At 42.0% G+C, this 13,642-nt stretch overlaps 1 protein-coding gene across 5 annotated transcripts in view; it reads right to left on the bottom strand.

The window, feature by feature from the left end:
- Positions 1-1,508: 1,508 nt before the first annotated feature.
- spire2 (spire-type actin nucleation factor 2) overlaps positions 1,509-13,642 on the bottom strand; it is a 43,181-nt gene continuing 31,047 nt past the window's right edge. For 2 of the 5 annotated variants that reach the window (XM_056740521.1, XM_056740522.1), the window contains exons 11-15: positions 8,522-8,659; positions 8,370-8,437; positions 8,260-8,287; positions 8,080-8,171; positions 1,509-6,048 (exon numbers count right to left, since the gene is read on the bottom strand). In XM_056740521.1, the coding sequence (XP_056596499.1) occupies positions 5,853-6,048; positions 8,080-8,171; positions 8,260-8,287; positions 8,370-8,437; positions 8,522-8,659 (522 nt within the window). In that variant the 3' untranslated portion in view covers positions 1,509-5,852. The remainder of the gene's footprint in view (positions 6,049-8,079; positions 8,172-8,259; positions 8,288-8,369; positions 8,438-8,521; positions 8,660-13,642) is intronic. The other 3 variants (XR_008905623.1, XR_008905625.1, XR_008905624.1) reach the window with 3 other exon arrangements.

Here is a 13,642-nt window from a genome sequence, read left to right as displayed (position 1 = left end):
TTTTGAATGTGCACACAGGGCGATAACAAATTTCTGCTAAAATCTCAGTAATCCAGTTCTGTTCTCACAGGACTGACATACATTTTCACCAAGTGATAACTATGTTTACTAAGAAACATTTCAGCAATGTTGAGTGTCTCATTGATCAAGCCTCGAGTATCTACAAAGGTTTACTTGTTTTTTTCTCTTCATTTTTGTGGATGTGGGTTGAAGTGTATAGCTCAAAGCCTTTGTAGACCCGGTTCGAGCCTCAGTACCAGCAGGGATAGTAGGTGGGGGGAATGAATGATCAGTGCTCTCCTCCACCTTCAATACCACGGCTGAGGTGAGTCCCTTTAGCAAGGCACCGTGCCCCCCAACTGCTCCCTGGGCGCTGCAGCAATGGCTGTTCACTGCTCTTGGTGTGTGTTCACTGTGTTCGTGTGTGTGTTACTCACTGCTGTGTGTGTGCTCTTGGATGGAACACCATACTTGCCCTCAAATCACTTTTCCCTTTTTGGTTGTCGATGTAAGATGTAGTATTTGGGTATTTTGACTCACTTTGTTGATCCTAGATGCACCTTGAAGCGACCATGCGAGAAACGGCATCGTTTCCTATCGATGCCAGATATAAGAGAGCTGGCTGACTGTTGAATGACAAGTCACAGACTGGCAGGCCGACTTCGCGTTTGGTTTCGACACACTGAGGCATCTAAACAATTTCAATTTGAAACTTGAGGAAATACATTTTTGTGCACAAATTATACAGCATTGTGAAATCGTGTGTGAAGACACAGACTGTCTGGCCAACTTTGCGTTCGTTGCCAAACGTGTATTGTAACCTGTAACCTGCATGCAGAATTTTCCCGTTGCTTCCCAGATGCAAAAATTGAGGCTTTGGATCCATGTGTGAGAACAAACCTACTCAGTCTTAAACAATAACAAATCCCACCGCAGATCAAATTGAATAAACAGCCACTATTCTGAGAAAGATCCCTCCAGACTTTGACACCCTTGCAAGGAGAGGGGACCAGGCTCATTGCTCACATTAAAACTTTCATAACCATTGCTTTGAAAGGCTATTACTGAGGTTCTCCCTCAGTTTTTATCAGACATAGTTTATGATAACTGTAATGTACAGTGCATGTGAGATTATATTTTTGTAAAATTTGTTAATGTTTCTGTCAGATAATATGTTTCCCATGCATACCTCAAGTGTGAATAAAAGTTTGATTATGTTAGTATGAAGCCCTTAACTTAGCTTGCTAAACTTGATGTGGCTTTCTGGTCTAAAACCTTTGCCCACCTCTGGTCTATTGTCACATTGTTTGGGATTGGTAACATTATATTAATTTATAAATACGCATACAGTATGTATCAGTTCTAATAATTGTTTAAATTCTCTGCACTGCACTGCAATTTTACATATGTGTCTTAAAAAATGATAAATATGTACATTGCGCTCAATTCAGCTCAAAATAAAAAGATGTTCATTAAACAAACTGAAGAAGCAGACTCATTCAGGTAAGTAATGCAAAAACAGTTTCAAGTTTATTTTTCATATGTACAGATGTCAGTGACAGTTTACATTGCGTTTGTGAGGGCATAGGGAGTCTACAGCAATAAAATCGTAAAGAAAAAAAGTTGACAGTGCAGTAAAACTAGCAAGATCAGCATCATCTCGTTGACCCAACAATATTCCGAACTGGTTCCACAAGAATGTCCCTGGAGTGTTGAGTTCACTTGCAAGTGACACCAAAGGTCTGGAGAAGGGCAGGAGGCATACTGATTCCCAAGGAGAAAAATTCCTCCACTATTGACCAGTTTCACAAAATTAGTTGTTTGAATGTGGAAGGTAAGATTTTCTTCAGCGTTGTTGCCCAGAGACTTCAGCATTCCTGAATAATAGTTTCCTTGTCCATACTTCAGTGGAGAAGGCAAGCATACAGTATAGTGGATTCTCAGAATTTGGAACATTCTGATATGACAACCATCACAACCATGGGCGTAAATCCTGGGGGGGACGGAGGGGACATGTCCCCCTCTATCCGAGGGTTGTCCCCCCTCCTCGATCAATTAAATTCGCTATTGTCATAAATATATTTATGTTTATCTAATCTAATTGTGTAATTAGTAGAAAATACAAAAGCAAAAATTGCGTTTCTAAATTTAGAAACTGTTGAGTTCCCCCTGCCACTCACAATGGTTTAGCCCAATGCCTGCTAACCACCTTAATTCCTCTGCGCAGTGCGCGCAACACATTCAGTCAGGTGTGCGGCTCAGTTCATCAGTGGTTGTTGAACTCCAGTAAGAAGGCTATTTTATTCACTTTAAATGAAGTGATTCTCTTTAATGTAGTTGATGCTGATTCATTAATAGATTAGTTGTTTAAAAAAATGCTGATTACCGATGTATTTTTCCATGAATCTGCTATGTTAGCGATTAATACGTTACTTAGCTAGTTAACGTTAGCTTGTTACATAGGACGTCACGCACTGCAACTAACACGCCGAAGCCGTATCGCATTCATTGCTATATTTTAAGGGACCTGGCATGATGTGAACATTAACCGCAACACTTAGCCACCGATCCCGTGTCACACACAGCCGCGCACATACCGGTTACAGTTTTGTGATGTTGGCACTATATCTAGCGTCTACAAAAGGTGCACAGCCTTCATTGGGTGGGAGTGGGAGTGGATTGTTTTCTCAGCATCTATTTTGTTCAGTATGTGCACCGGGGATAAGATAAACATTCAGTTTACTGAATCTCGGGCGATTCATCAACGAGTACAACACAGAATTTAAGTTTGTTTGGGTAAACGAACATGAACAATTTTGTTAGCGGAGATTGGGCACTACAGGGGAAAATAACAACCACTCAATAATGTCGATGTACGGTTACTTTGTCAAACAATGTTGCAGTATAAATCAGGATAACATTTTAAAACTGTTTAAAAAAGTGACTCAATGTCAACATGTAGTATCATGGGTAGTTCCTGTCTTCACAACAAAGACAAAAAATATATATAAATGGAAAAACCTTTATTGTTCACAGTTCAGTTCAGTTATAATATGACTGCAAGTCTGCATGATAAACCTATCAACCTAATGCATATTGTCGCTTAGTGTCGTAGTAAGTACAATTTTGACTGTATTATTTGTGACCCCTCCAAAAATTGCCCATGATCACAACAACCAAAGCATGTACAGCTGCTGGACACGCTCCAGGAGAACATCAGTTGGGCACAAATGGAGATCAAACCCAACAAAACGCAGCCTCTACATTGTCAAGGACCGGCTTAGCAACACTCGGTTCTGTATAAAGGGGACCAACCGTCACGGACAAGCACCAAAGGAACAGCGTCAGCTGGTGGTGGAGGAGGTGCGGCATCAAGAGGAGGGATGTAGATGCGCCAAAGCAGTCTCTCAAGCCCAGCAAGGCTGCTGGATGAGGTGGGATGGCATTGAATGCAGTGAGCTGTGGAGTATGAAAACAAACAGATACTTTTTATCGTCAGAGACACATATGATGTGGCTTTACAGACTGTCACTGAAGTCTTTAAAGTCATACAGTTGTTTGTCATACAGATGTCTGTCCAACTGCATTCTACTTTGTATGGAGTGTGCACCTAAGACTTTTACTCACCACACGTGGTGATGTGATAATAAAGTGAGTTGATGTGCTGCCCTCACCAACAGATCTGCATGTATGGTGTGGAAAAGATCCAGCCTCTTTTCCGAGCTCCAGCAATCTTTAAACATATTCTAGTGGGTTGTAAGAAAAGCTTGACAAAGTAGAGACACGTGGTGCCACAATCAAGTACTGAGTTGCTTGGCTGCAGCACTAGAGACGAAGAGAGTGGCAGCAAATGCCATCCCCCAAAATATCCAGACTGACTTACTGTCCTTTATTCTGGATGGGAAGGAAAGCGGACCAAGTCCTTATCCCTAGACTCAGGCCTGCTGAAAATAGCCAGGCATTGGGAAATGCAAGTTGACTCACACCACAGACTTAATTTCCCTTAGAAATTGCAGCGACCAATCTGGTGGCCGAACTGCTAAAAAATTGCTTTTTGTGGCCGAACATAGCAGAGGATATTAGAAGGTACGTGAGAGGACCACGGTTTATCTCACATGTTTGGAGAGCATACTTTTCACTCCTACTGTAGGTGTGACCATCAGTCTATCTTTTGGATACCATCCCCAGAGCAACAGACATTCGGAGAGCAACCTCACCCATTTCTAGTGTGTGCCTGGGCACCAACCATCACTTTTTTTTTGCTGACAGAATTCTATACCTCACACCTAGAGTGTCCAGCTCAACGGGGATGCGACTGATCACCAATGTGTCTCCGGTCTGTGGTAGCGGGCCATGGAGGGGGAGTTCTGTCACAAGCAAGCCGGGCTCTAATGAGTCTCATCCATTACACCATCAGTGCCACCTAAAATAGAGAAATATCTGTTGATGATCAGTTGTTTTGCCCTTAATATTTAAACTCAATTCATCGGCTATTGAATATATTGCATTGGCGTCTAAAAGAATGGACCTTAAACTCTCTGAGTTCTAATTTAGTCTGAAGTCAGCGAACTAGACCTTGATGTGCCTCCATGTGCACGGTAAAGAATTCTCCATGATATGGGAGCTAACAGTCACGTTCCATGAAAAAATCAAGGGAATCTACATATTTGCACACCCCGGACACAGGTCAAAGAATGCAATGCTGTGTCCTACATCACCTGAACATGTTCATGACACAATAGATTATATTGTGAATAGTATCAAGTAACACACAAACACAGGCCACTGTATGTCCCATGCGAGTACTGTTTTAAGGTAGGAACACACACATTAAACTGGTGGTATTGATATGTGTTTTATTGCAAGCTGGCAGTCCTTAAAAATAAAAGGTAATCAGAAATGAGCTGTGGATCAGAAGCTTTAATATTGAGAAAAAAGATATTAGGATCCTATATGCTTATTTCTGGCCTCCACTTTCATGAATCAGCCAAACTCTGTGATAACTTCACATTTTTAAGCTGAATCCCAAGACTTGAAAATACAATAAGTATCAGATATGACAGTTTAGCTCAAATTTAAAGTAAAATCAATATATAGATTGTCTTTCCTTTTTTTTGCATTTTCTCCATTGGCCAATGGATATTTTGGTTACATGTATATAGTAGAGGGGCATGGTGATATGCTCCATCGTAACTAATATTTCATCAAAAGAGAAAGTTTGTTGAATGATTGTACATTTTTTGACAGTGTAGAGGGATTGTGTAAAAATCATACCTGCAAACTCGGAATATGTGAAAAAGGTGACAGCCATACCTTGGAGTGTTAGGTTGGAGGGGCGTTATAGAAGGCAGATGTATTGTCGTTTTCTTCAGGCTTTTGGCCTGCACAAGTTTTTTAAGTGCAAACCATGACACCCAAGTGCCTTACTCACTTGGAAGGGCAGAGCTCTAGAAGTGGAAATTCGAAAGAGAGACTAGCAACTGTCTCTCATAACATAGCCGTTTCCATCACAAGGGGGACCTGAATAATAAAGATCAATGCCATTTTCTCTTTGACAGACACTTTGCAGACGTCTCTTTCATTACGGGCGCAAACATGATGTTTAGAATGCGTTTCTGGTTGGCCCAAGGACCAAAAACGACAACGCTGTTATCTTGATTCTGGTTGGCCTAACGAATCCAGGTGCTCGACCAAATACATTTCAGACACCCGGGAGTAGATGCCTAGACCCCCCCCACAGAAAAAAAGACCTATTTTTTATTTAAAACAGTGAATTTCGCCGAAAAAGGACTAGTTTGCAGGTATGAACAATTCAGTTAATACATTCATTTATTCATCCTATTGGAAACGTGCTATTGTGATGTGTTGTGTGGTGTTTTGGTGTGTTTTGGTGTGTTGTTGATGATGTCCAGGCTCCTGCGACTGGAGGAAATGACATCGGCCACAAACTTTGTGCAATCAGAACACACATCCCTCAAACTGCAGCCTGCGGAGTACATGTGAGGAAACTCCTCTTCTACTGAGTGTCTGCACAGAAAATGAAGAGACCTGCAGACAGACAGATAAAAGGTTTAAAGAATTAAATAGTATGGTACTCTACTTAATCGACAACATTTACACTTATGTTTTTGAGATGCCTTTTTAAAGCAATTTATAGTTTCTTCAAGGAATGGTTCCCTTTTATGTCGGTCTCTCAACGTTGTGTCGAACCGACAGATGGTGTTCGCCCTTGAGAACCTATCACTTCGACTGGTTTAGAAACAGGCCAACGAAATTGGCAAATGAAATTTGCATGCCGGACTCCGCCCCGGATTTCCGGGTATAGAAAGGAGACGGCGTGCTGCATTCATTAACCTTTTGTTCTTCGGAGCCTTCGCTTATGCTGAACAACCAGATCTACAGATCTTCAAGAAACTACTGGACTTACGACGTGGTGCAGTGGACTGTCCCTTCTGGCAGACATCTGCAGAGCTGCGGGTTGGGCTACCTCCAACACCTTTGCAAGGTTTTACAACCTCCGCGTTGAACCAGTGTCAGCCCGCGTCTTACATGGCAACATGTAGAACCGGCAGCCGGTGGGGCGTATGCCAGCGAAAGCACCTTCTCCCCTTTCCATAGGTGGGTCAGTGTGCTACCTAGCCTACATTCTTTCTCCCACGGGGCGAAGAACAGGCATTCCATCCATCACTAAGCATGCACCTCCTGTGGGCGGGCTGGGCAGAGTAGCCCTCCCCTTTTGCCGGGTACCTTTGAGTTTTCCACACATAGCTCTAACCGGACCTAGTGCTACCGGACGTTGCAACTCTCCGACTCGGGCGGTTCCGTCCAATGTAGCTTCATGATTGGTTCCCACCATGGCAACCCATGACCTCCCCAGGTGGACCTCCACCTCGCCTCTAACTACCTCAGTCCGCAGTACCTCTGTAGTGCGTTCCCCATTTGAGAAGTGCACTTCCCAGTGGCCTTACAGCCTGTGAGGACCGAAGGTAGAGGCTTCCCACCTTTTCTAAAAGCTCTGGGACCCTCTGCCCACCTATCCATTGGAAGATTACAAATTTCACGAAAGGGCCAAGCCTGTCACCGGTGAGTTTTAATAGGAACCCCATCTGTCGGTTCGACACAACGTTGAGAGACCAACAGAAAGGGAACGTCTTGGTTACGGATGTAACCTAAGTTCACCGATGGAGGGAACGAGACAGGTGCAGCAGTCGTGAGAGGCTCTCAGGCTCCTAACTAAAGGTGCTGAATTGTGAAGAACTAAAGGTGAATGAATGCATTACGCCATCTCCCTTTTATACCCGGATATCCGGGGGCGGAGTCCGGCATGCAAATTTCATTCGCCAATTTCATTGGCCTGTTTCAAAACCAGTCGAAGCAATAGGTTCTTAAGGGCGAACCCAATCTGTCGTTTTGACATAATGTCTCGTTCCCTCCATCAGGGTTTCCATGTTATTACTTAACAGATAAATTTATTTTGCATTGCAGGGTGAAGTGGGTTTTACATAAAAGAAGATTTTGAACAAATATCATATTTGTTAAACAATGTGAAAGACTCTCTGGCGAGACGGAGACAGAGCGCTGCACAGAATCCACTAAAGGGGTTTCGGTGGGATTATTAGTAATCGCTTTATAACTTAATGACATACTTCCAAAGCATGTGAAAGATTGGCCCTGCTTTAACAAATGTAAATAGTTCAAAACAAAATGCATGTGTAACAGTATGCTGGATTAAGGCATATTTAATTCTTAAATCAAGTTTATGCAGTGTTATTTTACATTTGATTTCAATTTCTGTATGAAAACTGTTTCTATCAATTTCGTATACATTAAAAACTTAAAATATGATCATTTAACCACCCAAATACGGAAGGTGACATTGACTGTAACAAAACACATAAACCTTAAAAGATAAATATTACAAAAAAGTTATGCTTCACAATATGCATCGCACAGTATAAAGTTTGAAAGTATTTTCTTATTATATCCAACAAGTATCCCTCTGGATAATTTGATCTCTTCAGGTAGACCTCCCGGATTTTAGTCTATAAATTCAGATGAATGTATTGCACATCTACCCACTTGTAGACATCACTCTTGTGACTCTTCACGTTTCTGTGAAACCCCACCGTGTACACTGGAATGTGTGCCAGCTTTTTGTAGGGAATCTTCATCTAAAATAGGGACAAAAATCCGATAATTTTATTATATGCCAAAATACTGTAATCCACTCATTTAAATGAATTCAGAAAACATAAATACCTTTGCACTACAAGAGCTACAGACAGACCTAAAAGACAAAGAATATAATTTGCTAATATAATTTACTGGATCAGGAAAAAAAATGTTTAGTATTTAAGTGAAACAGAAACCTTTTACAGAGGAGGCACGTAGATGGCCAGGAAAACAGAGGAAATTTAACTTGACAACAGCAGCATATCTGAAAAACAAACATACAGATTTTTCATTTGGGTTAGACAGATTAACAAATTATATTGTCGGTGAATTAAAAAAATGCTTGCACCTTTCCCTTCTTCAGATTATTATAAAGATCCTTGTTCTGCATGTATTTCTCCATCTCAGCTTTGATAAGTATTCGGCGCACATTGATAACCTCATCCACCGTTAAGGCCAAACTGTCCACTGGATGACTGAACTCCTCCTGTGTACGAGAAGATGAATGCCTTTTTCACCTCTATGTGTTAACATTTTAAAAGCACCGGTCACTCTGACTTTTTTCTTGTTCTTAGAACAGCTTCTCTTTCACTGGTATCAAAATAATTTCAGGCTTTAAGTTTAATATATTTTTTTTTTAATGAATCGTTGATTAATATCGACCAAAGACAAAGCAGGGAGGCCAGCAGAGGAGGGCGGAGAAACGTCTCAGTCAGAGGGACCATCGTCCTCAGGTACGAAAAGAGGCACATCCATCAGCACTCAAATCAGTTTCATGAAAATTGACCATCTGTACTAATATCTAACAAAAAGTAAAATAATTAGTGAATAACTATAAAATAAAATTATGTTATGTTATACTGTGTTATTTTGTGTTGTCAATATGCATCTCTATATCTATGTTTGGGTAGACCAAATAGGTGCATGTCCGCATTTGCGTGCAACGTTTGTATACTTGAACCACCTCTGAGGATAGTGGGGGTCTCAAGTCATTAGCACTGATTTTTGGGGTTCGCGGGTTGAAAAGTCTGGGAACCCCTGATTTAGGAGACTTACAAATAAGGTAAACAATGCAGTCATGGTTAACACAAGGGCGGAGACTCAAATGCAGGGAAAACCAGTTTATTACAAAAAACAAAGCACACAACAGACAGGAAAACACACAAAAGTCCAGACGGTGACACCATGGGTAGCAGGAAGCAGTCCGCGGGGTGGTTGTTTTATTGCATTCATATGTGAAAAGCATGACTCACGTGTGTAAGCTGTACCAAAACTTAGGCAAAATGAAAATGGCCACATTTCTGGTGTTTGGAAAATGGGCCTGGTTCAGTTAAACTCAAAAATGTAAGCTTCTGCGCAAGTTCTATCAGGAAGAATCCTCACATCATAATTAATTACCGGTTAGCCTATCATCCCTCAGCACGTAGTACTTACCCTCTCTTTTGTTCGCAGAAACTAACGCATGAGTGAAACCTCCATCCTCCCCACCACCACCACCAGATCAGGGTCCTCAGTCCAGGGGTAGGCTCCGCCCCTGCCTTATCTTCAGGCAGGAACATCTAAACATATTTCCATGTTTTCATTCATTGGACGGGGCCTATGCCCAAAGATATTTAATATTGTTTAATAAATATTATTTATCGTTCTATGTTTCCTGAGTCTTTCTGGTAGAACTGAATGCATCTGGCAGAAAGAAATCGACTCTTTAAATCAGATGACGTTTGGATGTCTATGAGCTCCAAGTACAGCAATCCTTCATCTAATCACATGAGAACCTCTTTGGGTTTTGAACCAAACACTCCTCGGGCATCAAGACTAAACGGGTCCTTGATACACTGCATCACCTCTGGGGATATATTAAAGTTGTCAAACCTTGCCGCAAATTTTTAATGTAGTTTATCGAAGAAATCCGTCATAACTCCGGTAATTTGTGCCAAAGAGTTTCTGATGATGTCCACTGTGTTGGGAAATTGCAGCATTTTAAACTGTTCAAATCAGTCACAAACAAGTCCATCTTGCGTTGAAATGCATAAAGTTTTTCCACAATATCGCAGACAGTTTATTCCTTCCCTGCAAATCCAGATTTAGGCTGTTTAAATTATGGAAAATGTAATTCAGAAAATACGAATTAGCCATGAATGCCTCATCAAGCATCACATAAGTTCACAGAACCTTTTAAATGAATTGCCTTTACTTAGCCACCATACATCATTATGCAGAAGTAAATCAGTGTGATCAGCAGAAATGTCTGACAAGAATTGGCGAAAAAACGGTGCTGTAGGCTGGAAGTTGGTAGAATTAAATTAATTACACTGTCCATTACATTTTGTCAATAAATTCAGCGTACAGATTGTCTGGGGAATCAAGCAGTGCAGCGATTTAATTTGTGGGGCAACTTCGGAGAGGCACCCAAACAACCCCTGCACCCTTCCCGCAATGGAATGTGTGCTGTCCATAACAAGCATATTTACACATTGCAAGACATGTTTCAATAAGTATCTGACCAGTTGCATGTCCCTCCAATGGAATTAATCCCAGCGGGTCCTCCCAAAAGCACGTCACATCCAAAAACCTCACATACAGACAAAGCTGTCCCATTTAGCTATCATCAGTAGATTCATCCATAGCAAGAGTTTCGAAAACATAATTTGACTGAGTTCAACTCTTTTTTTTGGTTGTTGTGTCGGACATCTGAATTTTCACAATAGATGCATTTATATTTCTCTGACTTTATTATCACTCAAAAGTTTTTTTACAATGGCCAGCATGCAGTCTTTCACAGTCTCTGAATCAGTAAACAGCTTCTTCTTTTTCCCGAGGATCCATGCCACACAAAGAGAAGCTTCAGGAGAAGCAGTTTTGTTTCAGCTTAAGTATCAACAGGAACTCGTAAGTGAAATTGATCATTAGTGTTTTATTGAGTCTAACGCAGTTTCGTTTCCTTTGTTTGCGTCCGCTGAGTCACGCGCTGTTAGTTTGCATTTGTTTGCGTGTTAATATTGGGAGATTTGGAAGGCGTGTCCAACGCCAGCTAAAGTACTTAAACAGTTGCTGTAAGGCCAGTTCGTGGGAGAAGCAGTTTTGTTTCAGCTTAAGTATCAACAGGAACTCGTAAGTGAAATTGATCATTAGTGTTTTATTGAGTCTAACGCAATTCGCAATTTCGTTTCCTTTGTTTGCGTCCGCTGAGTCACGCGCTGTTAGTTTGCATTTGTTTGCGTGTTAATATTGGGAGATTTGGAAGGCGTGTCCTGCTGAATTCAATTGCGTGATTGAATAGGGTATTTAAATGAGATTGACCACCGCGTGCTGCGGTCGCGTGCAGCCCTCATTGCGTGAAGACCGAAGAGAGTAAAGACCATCGACTCTACCTGTGCGACTCCATCGAGCAACGACACAGACAAGGCACTTGAGTATTACTGTCTGCACTTCGACTATTGCACTTTATCTATGATCTTTATTCAATTTTCTTTATATGTCTCGTACATTCCTTCATTTTTCAATATGTGTTTTCAAATCCACACTGTCAGTACATCTCGTAAACCAATGGTAACTCGCAGAAGGCCACGCATGGCTAATCCTAACAACCTGCGTACTCTTTCAGCGTCCAAAACTACGACTGGAAATTTAAACAGCTGGCACCCTCATGCAACAACACCCCCTTTTGAGTCTCATGCTGTCACTGTAATCCACCCTGTTAAAACACATGTTGTAGTTATCTATCGTCCCCCAGGGCACCTTGGACTCTTCTTGGAGGAATTGGATACACTTCTGTCATCATTCCCCGAGGATGGTTCTCCTCTGGTGGTACTTGGAGACTTCAACATCCACCTGGAAAAACCACAGGCTGCTGACTTCAACAACCTGACTGTGTCATTTGACCTCAAGCAGGTCCCAACTTCAGCGACTCATAAATCTGGTAATCAACTTGATTTTATCTACACACGCCATTGCTTCACCCATCACTCCCAGGTCACCCCGCTGCACACGTCAGATCATTTCCTCATAACTCTTGATCTCGACTTAACTTCTCCAGGCACTACACATGCCTCCCCACTGGTCACATTCCGACGCAACCTACGATCATTCTCTCCCTCCCGCTTATCCTCTGCAGTCTCTGCTACTCTCCCACCCCCTAAACAGTTCTCTCTCCTTGATGCTAACACCGCCACCCACACCCTTTGCTCCACATTAACCTCCTGCTTAGACATCTTATGCCCTCTTAGATCTAGGCCATCTCGTGCATCTCCTTCTGCCCCCTGGTTATCTGATGTTCTCCGTGAGCATCGCGCCTCTCTCAGGTCTGCTGAGAGAAAGTGGCGCAAATCAAAAGAACCCACTGACCTCTCTCTCTACCAGTCTATTCTCCCTTCCTTCTCTGCGGATGTCTCCTCTGCGAAAACCCAATACTACCACACTAAAATCAACAACTCTCCTGACCCTCGTATGCTCTTTAAAACCTTTTCTGCTCTCCTTTGCCCGCCTACCCCCTCTCCTCCATCAGACTTAACAGCTGACGACTTTGCATCATTCTTTGTAAAGAAAACGAGCACCATCAGCAATCAATTCTCTGTGCCACCGCCTATGGACCACAGTCAATCCCCAGACACATGCTTGTTCCCCTTGTTCTCTCTCCTATCTGAAGAGGAAGTTTCCTTAGAAACTTAGAATTCCTTCTAACCACCCGACTACCTGCCCTCTAGATCCCATCCCCACCCATCTTCTCCAGGCCATCTCTCCATCGGTTGTCCCCTCTCTGACTCACATTATCAACTCGTCTCTCACCACTGGCACATTTCCTACACTATTCAAAGAGGCCCGTATTACCCCACTACTAAAGAAGCCTACTCTTATCTGCACTGTTAGAAAACTACAGACCGGTATCCCTACTTCCCTTCGCTGCTAAAACTCTAGAACGTGTTGTATGTAACCAGCTCTCATCCTTCCTCACCCAGAACAACCTCCTGGACAGCAACCAGTCTGGGTTCAAGAGCGGTCATTCCACTGAGATTGCGCTTCTCTCTGTTATTGAAGCTCTGAGACTGGAAAGAGCTTCCTCTAACTCAGTGGTTCTCAACTCCAGTCCTCAGGCCCCCCCTGACAGAATACTTTGGATGTCTCCCTATTGAACACCTGAACAAGTAAATGAGATAATGAAGTGATGATTGATCAATAATGATGAACAGGTGATGTTAATCGCTGAAGAAAGCATCATAAGTAAGTTCATAAACCATAATAATGTTTCCTTTAGTGGGGCTCTTACCCTTGATTTATTTTTTATACCAGCTGTTATAGTGTGTTTCTGAATAGCCATACAAAAGACAAAATTGTTGGAATGAAACCTTCTTAAATTGTTATAAGACAGATACAAATAAGGGGGATTTAAGTCTGACAAATATCATGACACTCCAAAAATCAACCAACATTTGCACAGCTATTACCAACACCAGGACAAAATAATTTTGTCTTT

Source organism: Triplophysa dalaica, chromosome 24 (genome assembly GCF_015846415.1).
Source record: "Triplophysa dalaica isolate WHDGS20190420 chromosome 24, ASM1584641v1, whole genome shotgun sequence".
Classification (NCBI taxonomy): Eukaryota; Metazoa; Chordata; class Actinopteri; order Cypriniformes; family Nemacheilidae; genus Triplophysa; species Triplophysa dalaica.
Note: the sequence above shows the minus strand (reverse complement) of the source record. Positions and strands in the feature narration are given on the sequence as shown.